The sequence below is a fragment of the Cupressus sempervirens genome, chromosome 5 (assembly GCF_028749045.1).
Source record: "Cupressus sempervirens isolate cs-2001-9-10 chromosome 5, ASM2874904v1, whole genome shotgun sequence".
Taxonomy (NCBI): Eukaryota; Viridiplantae; Streptophyta; class Pinopsida; order Cupressales; family Cupressaceae; genus Cupressus; species Cupressus sempervirens.
This window is the reverse complement of record NC_143122.1, coordinates 253,006,373-253,024,417: the sequence shown is the minus strand read 5'-3', so window position 1 is coordinate 253,024,417 and position 18,045 is coordinate 253,006,373. Positions and strand designations below refer to the sequence as shown.

The window sequence follows — 18,045 nt, the reverse complement described above, 5'->3', positions numbered from 1 at the left end:
AATATTTGAAGAATCAATAAAAGCACTTATTCTTCCTCCTTTGGTTGTTGTTCTTTGGGTTGTGTTTTCTACTATGTTAACTCTTGTAGGGTAGTTTGGATAGCTAGATGTGCCTCTAGCCTAGTTATTATGTACCTACCTTGCATCACGAACCATAATAGGTACCCAATTTGTTAAAATTGGATACCCATTTTTGAAGAGGTCCATTCAGCAGAATTGACTTCTGTGGAATTGTGACCCAACTTTGTGTATTCACCCCAAGATCAAGCACCCTTTAATCTCCTTCAAGATTTTACCTCTCCATATCCTATTTCTTATCCATCTCCCAAGTATGATGGAGATACTACTTCCAATACTTCCATTGAGCTTACTAAAAATCTTGAGAAAACCACTATGTCTATGTTATCCCAATAAACTTGTCAAGATCAAAATATCCCCTCTTTTTATACTTCTCCATATCCACTTCAAAACTATGCTCAAGATTCAAATGCTCCTATCAAATATGTTTATCCTATCAAAATTTATTCATGAGTCTAATGATGGCCTTAGTCACATTGCTCATTCTCAAGAGGATGATATCCCTAATGATTGTCCATTTGCATCTCTTAAGTCTATCCTTTGTCCTTATACATCAAAAATAAAGCCTTTAAATATTCCTTCCATATTGGGACCTTATGTTCCTTCATCTCCTACAATTTTTCACTCCTAACTCTCCTACCATTCCTCAATATGAATAAAGGAACTCATCCTTTCTAATTTTCCATACCACCATACATCTAAACTTGCTATATCAGCCTTATCCATCAACAAATTCTAAGCCTTTTGGAAGCAATTTGGATGTCAAACATAATAATAAACACAAGAATCCATTGAAAAATGAAGATCAATATGTCCCATCTAATCAACATGTGAATACAAAGTAAGAAAACCTATTCAAGAAACAACATAGGTCCACAATCAAAGAAAATATGTGTTCCTAAATCCATCATTAAAGAAATGTGTTCTAAATAGTCTAAAGGAAAAGGAAAATCAAAAGCTATATGGATTCCCAAGTCTCTTTTGAAAGACTTGGATGTTGAAAATACATCAAATTTGACATTCAAGCTTCTAACGGCTTCCATCTTATCTTCCTTAAAATATTTTGAAGCCTTCCACTACACCTTCTTCTAAAAGACTCTTACCATATCATATATCAAAACTTCAAGCTATTTTCTCAATGATTCATCCCTCATTCCACCATTCTTCAAGGTGTATGTCAATGTTGATCTTTCTCACTTTCATAGGTCTACACGTATACAATAGTTTCAAGCTTATACTTTCCTACTATTCATTCTTCTTCTTGCCTTCCAAGATATGAACTCTTATCCTCCATATACTTTTCATTTTCTACCATCTTCTTTCCATCACCTTATTATTATTTTTTAGCATACCTTTTAGTGGACTTGGCCTATAATGACTTATCCTCCTATGAAAAAGCTTGAATTCTTTCTAAAAATATAAAAAAATGAAAAAAAAAGTGCCTTGGTGAAAACCTAGTAAATAGAAACCTTGGTAGAAAAAGTAAAGAGAAATAAATTCATCCTATGGTAAAAACCACTTCTTCTAGCATCTTGGATAAGCTAATGAAATTTTGGAAAAAAAGTGTCATGCATAATTCTTCCATCATCCATCTATTCTCTCTTTCACCTTTCATCTTGACAATGTTGAATTATTCATGCACATAGGCTATCTTATCAATCATCTACCCTATTATGGTCTTGCTTATCTTAAATCATTTCTTTATAGACTCCATACACAAGTTCATCCTTTCTATTGTATCCTATCACTCTCCTATCTAATTGAACCCTTGGTCTTGATCAAAAGAAGATAGAAAATTATAGTTCTTAGAAGCCCCTTGACATGCCCACTCTTTTTGGGCTATACACTTTCATGACATCACGTCATTTATCCTATATGTTATCTTTCTTAAGAGCTATTAAATCCTTCAAAGTGGTGAAAACATGAAAACAATTGCTACTTGAGAACCTCAAACTTCTGTCTATCATGATCTTGCTTTGTGCTCATGAACCATTACCTAGCTTGGAACTAACTCTCATCTACGCTTAGGGGCACCAACTATATAGCTTAATGGGTATGTTAGTTTTGCTAGTGTTTCTTTGGCATCTCTCTAAATATTTTTTTTAACACTCCCCTTGACATTGAGTGTTTCTCAACACTTATCAGATACTCTTCACAGTCAAGGATGTTGTGATATTTCTCACTACAAGAAATGATTCATGAGGAGATAGTCATGTGATGCTCACACATGCACTTAAACTAAAAAATGACTGAGACTTTCTTGAATTATTTTTCTCTATGAAATGTCTATGATTATTTCTTTGTGGAGTGTTCCATCCCTAATAGTCTTTTAAGGATGTCATGAACTAGAGGTCTAGGGGAATGGACCATATTTTCCTTTGATTTTTATCTACAGGTATGCTTTGTAACTCTTAGGTGTCTTGAAAATATTGCTTGACCCACTTAACACTTAGGACCTACAACATTACATCCTTGTCTTTTTTCACAAGTGCATGTTTATGGCCATCTTGATATTTTGTCTCAATGCAAGCATAATATTCCTACATTAAACCTAGGGAATCTAATTGTACCATCATCTTGAAACTTATATATTTGACTCACAATTTAAGTTTGCATATTCCTAACTGATATAGATCATATTCATATCTTCATAGTTCTACTACTGATGATTGTATGATCTTTTGATGTCCCTAATAAAGCTTGATGATAAAAACTAGGACTTACTTGTATAGCCCTTGCAATTGCATCTTTACATATTATCTTGCATTTTAGGGTTTACATTTTAGTTTAGCTTTTCATTTTATGTGTTAAGAGAGTCTCCTTTATCTTTCGTAGATATGTCAGTAAAATTCATTCATATTCTCAATTATATCTTCATCTTCTTTTGATATTTTCATCTAATCATATTTACTTTTCCTATCATTAAGAGGAGTTAATCATATCATCACATCTATCTACCCTTTTGTAGCCCTTATATACCCTTTGACCTAATTTTTGAACTCCTCATATTTGCACAAAAATTGAACCCTTACCTAATTTTGACATCCTAGATCCATTTTCAGGATTGAAACCAAAATTTGGGTTCATCTTTTTGGTCAAAATTGTATTTTAAAATTCCTCCTTCTACGTAGTTGGATGACCTTTTGAGGCTTAATCTTCGAATCTTTCTAAGGAAATCTTCATCTTCTTTATTTATTCATCATTTCTACTCTCTTTTATTTCTCTTCTCATTCATTGTATTTCATCACATTTCACCTTTCTTTTTGTTTTGACCTAACTATTATGCTTTATCTTGCTTGTCAACTATACTCAAACTAGGGTATATATTTATTGCTTGTTGGTAATCCTTTGGTCTTAATCTATTATCTAGACATTTTGAAACTTGGCTTATTTGAAATTGATAAAATATAGCTTATTTTTGCATCTCCTCTATCTCATTTTGATTTCAATCCTGAGGGGGAAAGAATACTCTATCATTGCTTTTACATCAAATTGATTATGCTATAGCTATAATTTCTCAAGAGCATATGCTTGACCTTTGCATTTTCTCTTGATCTATCTATCTCTCTAGGGCATATTCTTGACCTTTCCATTTTGTCTGGATCTATCTCTCTCTCCTCGTGTTCACTCTTACTGCTTATCAACTATGCATTCAGGATCATCTATCTCTTTGTGCTTTTTTCTTTGGAGTCAGATCTATCTATCGGTTGCTATCTTGCTATCTTCACTCTTTGACTTGATGTGTTCCTAGAATGACCACACATTAGTCAAAGAGGGGCAAATGTAATCACCCAAAATTTGTCATCTAGACTACGAGTCTCATTTCTAACATGTTTGCATAATTTATCTATCTCATATTATTGATCAAATCGTCACTTTACTATTTAGCCTTATTTAATTAAAAGATCTTGCACCCTTTCAATTGAATAAAATCCCTAAAGTCCCACTTATTCTAAGTGTACACATAAATATTATTATTCCTATTTGTAAAATAAAAGAGAAAGTTATTTTCGTCTAACATAAGGGGCACACTTTTCTATGTGAGAGGAATCTTTATTTTCAAAAAATATTTAATTCTCCTCCATGCATATTTTCCTCTTAAGTCAACCTTTGATCTTTCTTATGTAAAATTCTTGTGAACATGGATCTCTCAAGGCTCATTCTCCAACCTTGATTAAGTCTTTGATCTCTACTGTCCATTTTTTTAAAAAAGGAGGCTCTCTTCTCACTCTCTCATCTCTCGTTCACTTATACTATTTTAGTGGCTTTTTGGTGTAGGAGCTTTAGTAAATTTTTAAAGCTTTTAATGGTTTTCTTAGTTTTTTTAGAAAGTTGATTTTTATTAATAACCTCAAAATATTACTTTCAATTTTGAATGTTATTTTTAGATTAAGGTAAAAATAGGTTTTGAGGGGCCTTGAAACCCTTAACAAAAAAGAAAAAGAAAAACCATGAAGCACTACCCAGTTTTACAAGGACCTGAAACCTGCAATTTAAACAGTAACAAAATTAAGTTTTATAGGGACCTGAGACCACATAAAAGGACCATACAACGAACCCAGGTTTTACAAGGACCTGGAACCTAGTTTGATTGTTCAATGTTTCTCAATTTTAGGAAGCTTCATGAAAAAATTCACGGTTTTTGAGTTGTTTTAAAAATTACCAAAAATGTTAAAAAATAGTTTTATGAAAAAATGCCAAAAATGGTAATTTTTTATTTGTATTTTAATTTTTACTTTCTCTCATTGTAATGGGAAAATAATCTGGAAGATTAATAAAGAATGATTGTGGATGCCAAATCATTTTTAGTATTCATTCTTCTCTTATGTTTCTATTAATTATTTGTAGAATTTTGGCTATGTCATCTAGTATCAGAGCTCATAAGATCTTGGAAAAAGGATATTTTTGTAGTTGTGTGGTTATTATTTTATGTTTATGTAGGTTAAGAAGAGGAACCAACTTCCAAAAGTCACAGTAGAGAAGAGAAAAGATAGAATTGAGGTAAAGTCAAAGCAGAAGAAAGGTTAATGGACTTGTTTGAAGAGATACATTTATAGAAGTATTTCCAAAAGAAGAAAGAAGAAAAGAAAAGAGAGGAAGGAGAAAGAGATGAGGCGATTAGAGTTGAAAGAAATATTAAGAGAAATACAACAAAGTTTGGAACTATTATGAAAGCTAGTTTAGCTAGAAAAGCAAAAATGGTACCTACTAATTAAGAAGATGGTCACATGGCCTATTCAAAAGATTGTTTAGACAAATAAAAGGAAATAAAAGACACAAAAAATAGAAGAAGAGTTGAAAAATGAAATGGTGAGTATACCTATGACTCTTTTGACATCAATAATTGAAGAAGATAAGGTAAAAAAAATTCCAAGAGAATCTTCTTGTCATTTTCAACTACCTAAACCTATTGTATTAACTAAGCAAGTGGACATGCATATTGACAATAAGGTTTCTAATGAATATTTTATAGATTTTTTTTATTGATGAGGTATATGCAATCTTGCAAGGGTATTGTGCTAATATTTATGGTAATGGTGAATATGTTGATATATTATATTTTTAAAGACATAAGTGGTGATGGTACAAAAGTATATGCAAAAGAAACAAAATTTTGGATTCTAAAGGATGAGCAGATGTTGAGTAGAATATGAGTTAAGTTAAGAGAAAGAGGGATCTAGTGATAGTTACACAAATAAATGATAAAATGTCAAAAAATTGGAAGACCTAGAAGAAGGAACAAGCTTGCATTCCTCTGAGTCAATAAAATTAATGTTTGATACAATGGATGAAAAAAATCTAGAAAAGAAGTGCACATTCAAAAACAACTTGCAGGAGTTGTGTTCTTTCAACCAAATGAGAATGATGGAGGATATTTTAGTGGCTTTTTGATGCAAAAGCTTTAAGTAGTATTTTTAAAAAGTTTTTAACGGTGTTCTTAATTTTTTTAGAAAGTTGATTTTTATTAATAACCTCTAAATATTATTTCCAATTTAGAATGTTAGTTGGAAGCTCATTTTATCTCAATTTTAGGAAGCTTCCAAAAAAAAAAAAAAAAACTAGCTTTTTTCGAGTTGTTTTAAAAAGTATCAAAAATGGCAAAAAATGTCATAAATCACAATTTTGGATTTGTATTTAAATGTGTACTTCCTCTCATTATAAGGGGAAGGGAATTTGGAAGACTAATAAATAAGAATTTTGGATACCAAAATATTTAAGTATTTGTTCTTCTCTTATGTTTCTATTAATTGTATGTAGAATTCTAGTTGCATCACTTGTACATATGCTACATCAACTATTGGATGTCGAGAGCTAATGTCAATTACTTATAGTGATGGGGACTAACATTTAAATACGTGAAAAGGCCTAAGAGATCATTGACAATAGTTTGGATTAATTAGCGATCAAGTAATTCATTATAATAATATCATGGAAACATATATGTCTACATGTGAGTTCTATGGACTAAATGTGAGGGGAATGTGAAGGCCTACATGCATGTTAGAATTCTATTTTTATTAGTAAAAGTTCCTTTTATTTTCCTAATTATTCAACTCATATTGTTCTTTTTTGTAAGTTGGGTTGGAATGATAGAGAATCTTCCCCAGACCCTTTAAAAGTAATGTGTCAACATGAAGCTTGTTGTTGCCCCAGTGAAATATATTTTTATCAATTCATTACATAACCTTATATTTTCTAACCTAGTAAGTTGGAGATAATACAAAATATCAAGCATTTGTACATGTGGATTATCCCTCATACAATATTATTTTAACATCATTAAAATAAAATATTTGATGTTAGTTACCTAGATACATAAATATATCATACATTTAACATATCTCTTATAGTTCTCCAATTTTACTATCTTATAGATACTCTCATCTAATATGATAACTTAAACATTCTCATATATCCCTCTCTACTTTATATTGACAACTACCACTCTTCCTAGAATACACCTTATATTCATCTCTTCATGTGTTTGTGTCCATGACCATCATTGTATCCCTAATAGTTTATTGATGTCTTCACCACCCTTATCTAATTTTATAGCACCATATATTTCTCATTACTATTTTTTGTTCTTAAAATTCTTAATTCCTACATAGATAATTAGCTTTCTTGAGTTTCAAGGTTGTCAAAACTCAAATCCAAAGACCTCAAAATTATTATTGATAAAATAAATCGAGGATCAATTTACTAAGAAAAATAAGACCTTTGAATATAGCCTCTTCTAGGGGGATAATAGAAATAAGATCTAACAAAAACTATACTAAGGGGATAGTGTGGTACTACATATCTAAAACTAAAAGCCTATATCTTGGGTTGATCATAAAATTGTTCTCAACCTTTATAAAGTAGATAAAAAGAAATTAAAATACTTGAGAATGTAGCTATGCTAAGCCCAAGTGTTCTGTTGCAATCTAGATAGCATAGTTTCTACAAATAAATGAACACAATATGAAGTGTACTTTAAATTAAATTAGTTTGAATGTCTTACCTAGAAAAATAAAACCTGAGTAGAGATAGAAGGGTGCTTTCATATAACTATTTAGTAGAAAGTCAAAAATATAAAACATTCAAAATAATTTTGTGATATTATACTAAAATATTATTAAAGACTAATATGATTTTGTAACAAATACAAATTTATTTTCTTTATTTTATTTTAATAAACCTCATTTCTTGTAATTTGATTTTTTGATTTTTTACAAACCAGCAACAACAAATCCATGTCCATGTGTGTTTTATTTTATATTTATTCATCAAAGGTCAAATTTGACCACCCTTGACACATTAGCTATCAATGAGCTTAATTTGCATGCTTATGACGTCGGCCACCCTTAAACATCATATACAAAGGAGAAAATTAAGCTTTAAAAAAAAGTCAACTTTGACTATTTAACACTTTTTGTGCTAGAATGAAGCTTAGTTTGTGATGTTTAAGCCAACTGTAGGATGTCTTGCCCAAAATGAAGCACCATTTGATTAAAATCCATGTTTTATAGCATTTATGTTCTCATATGACCCCTAGATAACCACGAAACTTAGATTTTTCTATCTATTGTATCATATTTGTATCAGCATTTACCTTGAGCACCCTTGACATAATAACTATCTTGTGAATTTAAGACTTCTAGCCCAAATTGAAGCACCTTTTGATTGCAACCCATATTTTATAGCATTTATATCCTCTGACTGCCCCTAGATAGCAACATAACTTATATATTTCTATCCAATCTATCTTACTTTAATATGGGTGTATTTTTATTAGCAATCAACTTGTTTATTTATTTTATTTCTGTGATGATGCAATCCTTACGAGACAATTAAACAAAATCATAAGAGTGATGTGATCATAAGAATATAGCTTATTTCTAAGAACAGTTTGTCAGTTTGTTGTTAGGATTTATGGGCCTGCAGTATCATTGGTAGTGATTGGCTAATATTCACGTCACTTGGACGTAATGAATAGTGCTTAAGCATTATGCTAGGAAGGAGTCTAAAATTGTTAAAAGATGCTTCCCCAACGTACTACTTAGTACGAGTCCATAGATGCCAATAAACTCAAACTACATGAGGAAGGTTTTACTGGCCCGGATTTATCCAACATACTGAGGCACATTTGATCCAAATAATAAATGGATTAAAATTGGAAAAATATTGTTCAGGTTTTTTAAGTAATTTAATATTTTGGTCGAGGGTGTCTTGATAGACCTGGCTTCGACTTCCTCATTCAAAAACTATTCTACAAGTTGTTATTCATTAATACTTTGCATATTTATGTCAGAAAGTGCAGAGGACTTAGTATACCTTCCTTAATTTAACTCAGTGATGATGCAGTTCTTGTGAAAATAATAAGGAAAAACCGTAGTACTTTGATTTGTTCACAAGAATATTGCTTGTTTCAGATACTTCCAACTCTAATCATCATATTATTCCTCGTATCCATTTACAGTAAACTAAATATTATAATAAACATATAGAGGGAACAAACTCTAAGAATCTATGACCGATATCTAAGAGTACTCTATATTTTCATCTAAAAATAATCTACCAAAACATTGGTGTGCACGTCCTCCAAATGTGAATGAAAAGATATAAATACCAATCATGGTCTGCATATAAATTGTCAACTAATCTCATAGGTTTTTTCACGGATTTTCTATGTTCTTAAGAGAAAAAAATATGAGTAAGAACATGGTGGTGCTTCTATCACTGGCCTTGTTGATGTTTTGTGGTGAGTGGCATATGGTTGAAGGAGAATTGGATTACAAGGATGCTCTATCCAAGTCTATCCTGTTTCTAGAGGCCCAAAGATCTGGTAAACTCCCTAAATCTCAAAGAGTAAAGTGGAGAGGAGATTCTGGCCTCACAGATGGGCGTTTGCAAAATGTAAGTAAAAGAAGAAAAAGAGATAGATTTGGATTCATTAAGAAATAGATTTGGATTCATTGTCATATTCACATATTCATATATATATATACATTTGTTTCTTAAATATCACATATTAAGAAAAAATTTAATTTTGAAAAATATTAATTTTGATTAATTAATACTTTTCATCTATAAATTAAGACTTAGTATTTTATGTTTAAATCGTTTACTTGACTTCATACAAAATATTGTGTGCAAATGCAGGTTGACCTAACTGGGGGTTACTACGATGCAGGCGATAATGTGAAATATGGGCTTCCCATGGCATTCACTATCACCACATTGTCTTGGGGGGCATTGCATTATGAGAAAGAGTTGACAGTTGCAGGAGAGATTCAGAATGTAAGAGATGCTATCAAATGGGGTACTGACTATTTTCTCAAGGCCACTGAAACTCCAAATCAGATATGGGCACAGGTACTTATTCTCAATCAGTGTGTTCATTGTATATTCATATATTGAATGTTATCACACTTTATTTACATCACTCAAATCTACTAGAATAGATAATTGTGTATTTTAAAAAATAGCATTCAATATATCCTTGCAAAACTATATGTTAATGTGGTTGATTCAATGAGAAAAACATAGGTTGGGGATCCTGTGGCAGACCACAATTGTTGGGAGCGTCCAGAGGATATGGATACTCCTCGAACTCTTTACAAGATTGATAAAGACACCCCGGGATCAGAAATTGCAGCAGAAACAGCTGCAGCCTTTGCTGCCTCCTCTATTGTTTTTAGAGGAATAGACGCTCCTTATTCAAGACTTCTTCTTCAACGTTCTAAATCGGTATGTTATTATTGATTCTTTATAGCTTGTATTGAATGAGTAACACTATGCTCTTCTTGATTCTGTACCACATGCACCTAACGATGTTTACATTGAGAAAACATAGACATTTCATGGTGTTATAGTTAAGGCATCATATCTGCTTACTGACCGTGATAAATCTTCAACAATTTCTATTAAAATTGACATTGTTTTTGTTTTAGTTCTTATTCTTCTATGTAAATAGGTTTCATACAAATAGGAGAAATAATAAGGTCCAATCAAGTAAACTTGATACTATTATGTCAACCAAGAAGGCCATAGTTATGGACAGATGCAAATTAATATTCATGTTTGAGGACCAGCCACTATGCTAAAGTTTAGGGATCCTGAGAACCCATGATAGACACATCTTCAACAACTACTATACACATATAGTTATATTTATGATTGTTACTACGTGAGGAAGTATCCCTGATACATGACAAAAAAACAATGAAATGGACATTTATAGGGTTTTAAATGAGCTATATACAAAAGGAGAAATCTATAGAGAAATTTATTGGCTTAGTTATGGATTTCTAGCATACAGATAAAATAATTTTGGTATACAAATAGAAAAGGACATCCATCCACTTTTTAAAATTGAAATAAAGTTTTTTTTTTTTTTGGAAAAATATAATATTTACTTTAAAAGTGTATCAAATTTGTGCAAATATAATAAGAATCTTAAGCTAGTTATTTAAATAATTATAAGGTTGAAGAAACTTCTATCTAGAAATACTTGATTGTATGTAATTTCAAGTTATTGATCTAATAAGAAAAATGAGGAAATAACTTTATAATTTTCAAATGTCGACATAAATAATGGATGTTGTAGAAATATCGAAATTGATAAGGTAAGGTCTAATGGGAAGAACATAATACTAGAGACACCATGAATATTGAGTGAGTTTAAGGTCTGGAGATATATAGTAGAATATTTGAAACCTATGATAGCATCAAATTTCAGTCAATTGTAGATTTTACCTTACATTTAGTTTTTGAACTATGGCTAAAAGAGGAGAGAGTTAAAAAAATTCCCTCAAAGATTTTATAACTCACTATGACAGTGTTAGATATTTTACTTAACCCTTTCTTTATTGAATCACAAAGAAACAATTATGTCTCTATAAACTCCATATTAGTTTGAGAGGATCCAAACTCTATTTGTGAAGCTTATATTTATGTGTATGTTTTAACCATGATAGCTACATCTTCCTAAGTTTGTATAATAAGTACAAAATTAATAAATACATGACTTACCTTATTTAACTTTATGAACTCAAGTGACATTAGAAAAAGGTTGGTCATAAAAAGTAAGATCGTAGGAGACCATGAAAGAAATTCTAGTTGAAATCATTCTCTTGGAATCTAGAGGTGACTTGATGCATTCCCAAACCTTCTAAATACATTTTGTAGTAAAGTTTCTTCTAATTTATACTAGTCTTTATTTTATAAGGATAATAATCACACAAATATCTAGAAATAATACAACTTTTTAAGATCACTTTCTAGGATTTATGGTCCTTCAAAGAATAAATTATTTATTTGACACATGTTGGGTCTTTAAAATATTAGTGGACTTAAACAAAACTTTAGCTTTGAGGCTAGGAACTATTTTCAAGAGGGTAAAAAGGGTTCAATAAAATGAGAAAATTTAAACTACAAATAATAGTGGATAACCTCTCTTTCAATTTTGGCTCAAACTAAACCTCAAAGATTGTTCCTAGAGGTATTCTTATATAGATTGAATATGGTGCAAGGTGCAAACAGTGCAATTATTTCTAAAGTAATTTTAGAAAAGAAATATTTTCACTAAGTTAATGACAAGCCAATTGTGTTAATAATAACATATATAGATGATAACGATATGATTACATGAAATGGAAAATGATTAAATGTGTAGATAATTAACTATAATAATAATAAAATGATTTTTTTGTCAATATTGTCTAATTTCTCATAATAATGAATCATGAACTCCACATATATTATAAGTTACCCTAATCTATTATTCAAATATTAGTTATTTTAAGGAGTGTTAATAAAACATTTTCAAGGCTAGTTTCTATTTAGGTGTTGCTATAATGTTGTGCAATTTACTCCAATAAACAATAGGTTGCAAAAATAAAGGATCAAATATTATGTGCTTATATACACCAAAGATATAACATCAAATATAGGACATTTCTAGTAATACATTTTATAATTTATTTTATCTTTAAGATATCCTCATAAGAACACACACAAAAGTGCTTTAGGTTAATTTACTTATTCAATAAACAAAATTTAAACCTCTATGTAAAAAAGAAATTTAGAAATGGTAAAATCAAGAAAATAAGAAAAAAATTACTTTAAATTTATCGTTCAGTATAGTACAAGTAATTTCAATCCTAAGAATTTAGGAGTGAGATTAGTTTAGGAAGAATTCATTTTGAGAAAGCTAAAACAAAATGCAAATGCATTATGCTACAATACTTGAAACAACATAACAAGAAGAATCTTTAGAAATTTTCAAATAAAATATTATGATTGTGAGCTATTAAATTAATTTGTGTCAATAAAAAATTAATTAGAGGTCATACATTTAGATGCATTACTTGAGCTATAAATTAACACCTTATTCTATGGATTCAATTCACATTATATTATAGAATTCTATAAATAAATCTCAAAACCATTCATTAGGTCCTCCTTTCTCATGAAGATGGTTTCCTTTAAGCTCCCTACCATTATGTTGACTCTTCTCTTTGAGAGAGTATTTTTCTATTATTCAAGATCAACGTAAGTAACTTTTAAATTTTCACCTAGTGAGTCACATGCAATGGCGACACACAAAGTTTTCCGAGTATTATGAAAAAAAAGAGCACACATTTGATTAAAATTTGATAAATTAGTTGATATATTTTAAAGAAATGTGGACCCTCTACTAATAAAATATCCTAACTTGTGTGATAGATCTAGGTCTTCTCTATATTCAAATCCATGGGATTGGTTCAACTCTACATTCATGGATTCATTTTCTCTTTTGATATTTGATCTTAGACAAACTAGATTTGTGCTTTATAGTTTTCTTAAAAGTAAAATGTTTTCCAAGTGTGTGTGTGTGTGCGTTTTAGTTTGTATTTAATATTCCCTAGAAGGGTCATTATCATTTTATAAAGGAATGTGTTCTCAAGGTCATGTACATTTTGCTCATGTAGGAAAACTAAGGCTACTAGGCTACTAAATTTAAGCATGAATGTTAGAAAGGTAAAGACTGTGCTTTTGGCCCTACCCTATTTTGAATGAGAAAATAATAAAATGTAGGTGAATAGTCTCTACACTTATATAGGAAAAGGATAGAGGAACAAGTCCATCTCTCAACAAGATAATCTCATTTCTTGATATCTATATGCATAAAAAGATTTCAAAAAATAACATCACTTAACAAATTTTAGAGTTGCACCTATGTAATTAATTTGATGATAGTGGAGGTTGCTAAATAATTTTATTTAGTTTAAAGAGTTATTTTAATAGATATACAGAAAAAAATTTCAAATCATTTATTTAATAAATCAAAATAGTGTTTCTTTAATACAAGTTGTTGAATTTCACCATTTTGATTGCAGCTTTTTTCATTTGCGAACAAATATAATGGCACCTACCAAGGAGAGTGTCCCGCTTATTGTTCTTATTCTGGTTATATGGTAAGTGAAAAGTCAAAATATTACAAACATATTTCTTCTAGATAAAATGGTGGGAGATATTTTTTCTTGACATTTTGAATCACTTACAATAATTCATCATCTCGAGAAAAGATTATGTTCATCACCAAAAGAAAACACTATAATCTTTTCTCCTAGTAGTGATTCAATATAAATGATTCAAAATGTTGAGGAAAAACCACTCATGTTGTTTGATCTAGAAGATATTTGTGCATTCATGATTGTGGAATACTTATAATAGAAACTCAAAATTTGATTATTTAATGTGCTTTAAGTATTGACAAAGTTATGTTTAATTTAATAGGATGAGCTTCTTTGGGGTGCATCTTGGCTTTACAAAGCTACCAAATCTACATTATACTCTGATTATATAAAAATACATAATGATCTAAACACCTATGTTACTGAATTTAGTTGGGACCTCAAATATGCTGGAGCTCAAGTACTTCTCACTACTGTAAGTCATTTACCATTTTACTTTATGATGCAAAATTATATAAACATGATATTTAACCCATGTCTTAAAACTACCCATCATTTCAATTTCATTTCATCACCTATACCACTTTTTCCAACTTTATGCAAATCACTAATCCCTTGAATCAATTAGTTATATTTCCAAGGACACTCACAATTCTCAAGCTATAGAAGCCATGCTGAAAGTTTCATATGTTCACTTCTTCCAAAAAGTCCAATTCGTTCAGTTCGTAGGACACCAGGTAACCTCAAGCTCATTATTCATTATGTTTAAAAAAATCCTAATAAATTTATTCAAGTTCTAAAACTAACATATTTTGATCTACATTTTGCTACAGGAGGGTTGTTGCACATCAGAGATAATGTAAATTCTCAATATGTTACTAGTGCCTCCTTTCTACTAGCAGTTTATAGTGACCTACTATATGGTAATAACAAAACTTTTTTTTGTGGAGAAGCTGAATTTAAAGCAGCCTATGTTATGAATTTTGCCAAGATACAGGTAATTAACTTTTAAAATGTACTGCTAATTGTGTTTGAATGGTAGCTATATAATAATGAAATTAGTTCTAACTTTAAATTCATATTCAATGTTTACAGGTAGATTATTTATTAGGGAGGAACCCTTTGAATATATCATACATGGTAGGATATAGTAAAAAATATCCACAACAAGCACATCATAGAGGAGCATCTATTGTTTCTATTCATGAACACCCACAAAATATCTCATGCAAAGATGGCTATAATGATTGGTTCCATAGAAACACTTCAAATCCAAATTTATTAATAGGGGCAGTAGTGGGAGGACCAGATGGATCTGACCACTTTGCAGATATTAGGTCTCAATTTACCATGCTTGAACCTACAACATATGTAAACTCTCCTCTTGTTGGAGTTCTTGCAAAACTTTATTCCATTACATGCAAAAATAATAGGCAATGCTGATTAATCGGTCTACTAGCATGGAATATTAAGATAATTATTATTATTTATATTTTAGTTTACCTAAGAATCCTTATAGATAGATTTCTTTTATCTATCTTATTTGATACATAAAATTCAATATGTATTTTTCAATGGTTTTAACTAATATTGAGAGATTATTTTGAATTGGGAGTTAGTTTTTTTTAAATATATTTTGAGATAAGTAATACATCACTTAAATATATTTTAGTCATCTCATAATTTTATCTTTTATTATAATTATAGATAAATGTACAAGTTGGTGTACTAATACACTGAATTTAGAAAAATAATCTTATTCTAGACTTAAGGAATCTCTATATATTTTATGCTTCTAGACCCAATCTACAATATCAATTATGCATCACCTTGCGTATAATTTGAAAGTGTAGAATATATATATATATATATATATATATATATATATATATATATATATATATATATATATATATATATATATATATATATATATATATATATATATATATATATATATATATATATATTTTTTTTTTTTTTTTTTTTTTTTTTTTTTTTTTAAAATTGGTGAGATACTCTCTCTTTTGTACTAACAATTGTGTTCAAGTAAAACATAGTTTACTTTAAATTTAGATTAGAGTGGTCCATTCAAAGACATGCCCTAATTTATTATTATCCATTTAAATTCAAGAGCATTCAAGAGCATTCCTAACTATTATATTAGTTTATCTTTAAAAATTAAAGAATATTAAATGACTTAAGAAGTTTCAAAATGGAATATTTAAACAAGACATGTAAAGTGTCATAGTTCCTTCCTAATATGTAATGGTTCTCGAGTTGTTATGAATAGTGAAATGAGATTAAATTTAACAACTGAAAATTACATGAAGAAGTCTTTAACTAAGATGAGACTATCTACCATATTATAGAGAATAATTAGTTAGAAATAATGTTTGTATGTTGATTCTCCAATGTAATAATAACACTAATATCACTTAAATGTCATAACTCTAAATACAATGGATAAATAAGTTTGTTAATTTATCTAAGCATATTCTCATGTTTTAATATGTAGATAAATATGTTTGTTAATTTACTTGAGTTTGGATTTTCTCTCCGATTTAATTTTTTGAGTCAGATATTTTATATCTTCTCTTTTAAAAAGTCAAGTCTTTTATATTAAATAATTATTTAGAAAATACAATCATTTAACCATTCATAAATAAATATAATGAAATTCATAATTTAAATATTATCAATATTTTTTATTAAAATCAATTTATATATGCTAGCCATTTTAATATTATAATGTCTACATAACTTTATAATCTAAAAACGTCCAATCGTTAAAATGTTTAATTTAAATAAAAATACTTTAAAATGTAATATTTAATTTAAATAAAAAATATCTTTAAATTTAATTGTAAAATTTTATTAGTATTTAAATTTAAAAATCTTGCTCAAGTATTGCTTCGAGTGCATTTCCAAGCAAGTCACAGAAATTGTCAAAAAATTTAATAATTTGTGACTCCTTAAAATTTGCTCCCAAGTTATTTCATTAAATTGGAGGATTTTCTTTTCGTGAATAACAATCCTTCATGACAGTGGTCTATTTGTGCAAAAAAAATTCATAATTTGTGACTCCTTAAAATTTTCTCCCAAGTTATTTGGTTAGATTGGAGGATTTTCTTTTGGTGAATAACAATCCTTCTTGGCAGTGGTCTATTTGTGCTCATTGACCCACATGGTCAAAAGCGATAGGTTGGAAAACTTTTTTATGTGCTACTTTGGTGGAGGGAATCAAAGTCTCACAAACAAAAATTTGATAAAATAAAAAATAAAAGTATCAAGACAAAAAGATAAGATAAAAGTATTTAATTTGAACTGAGAGTGTATTTATTTCTAATTGAGTGACTTTTGAAAGGATTTTGTAATTTTGTTTGATTTTGTTTGATGTTTTAATTTGATTTTGTTTGATGTTTTAATTTATTTGTAATTTTTTTTCTAAAAAATTATTTTTCTCCTTACCTCTTTTAGCAAGAGCTAATAAAAGTTGAAATAATAAATATTTTTCTACACTAAAAATATGTAATAAAAATTAAACTATATAATAGATTATAGAGTTAGAAAAAGTTGAAATCTGATTGGTAAAGTAAATCAAATATTGGCACTAGTTAAATTATTCCATTAGTATTCCTACCAAATGGAGGAACTAGAAACACTACACATTATTTGCATAGATATATGAAATAAAAGTGATTTTCATTAATATATTTGATGTAGATAATTTTTTTCAGATGGTTTAAAATATGTGTATTAACTTCACTTCCATAAGAACAAGTACTAGATTTGAAGACATGAATATCAAATTCTTATATATTCTTTGAACATGATAGTTGACGATAAATTTTATTATCACGAGTTCAACATATAATAAATATAGATATCTTGATATAATAATGAATCAATCTAAAATATCTATTTTAACCAGTATTCTATTCTACCTCTACAAAATACTAGAAGGAGAACAAAGTTGATATGGTAAAAGTGTAGACCTATGTTACACTTTTATAAAGAATAG

General features: G+C 29.2%; 1 protein-coding gene across 1 annotated transcript; it reads left to right on the top strand.

Moving 5' to 3' along the window:
- Nucleotides 1-9,282: 9,282 nt before the first annotated feature.
- LOC149555485 (endoglucanase 16-like) lies at nucleotides 9,283-15,464 on the top strand. The gene is made up of 8 exons (XM_089829414.1): nucleotides 9,283-9,477; nucleotides 9,724-9,936; nucleotides 10,111-10,311; nucleotides 13,944-14,021; nucleotides 14,344-14,496; nucleotides 14,650-14,758; nucleotides 14,855-15,018; nucleotides 15,117-15,464. Exons 1-8 carry the CDS (start codon nucleotides 9,283-9,285, stop codon nucleotides 15,462-15,464), a joined length of 1,461 nt encoding a protein of 486 aa, XP_089685540.1.
- The last annotated feature ends 2,581 nt before the right edge of the window (nucleotides 15,465-18,045 follow it).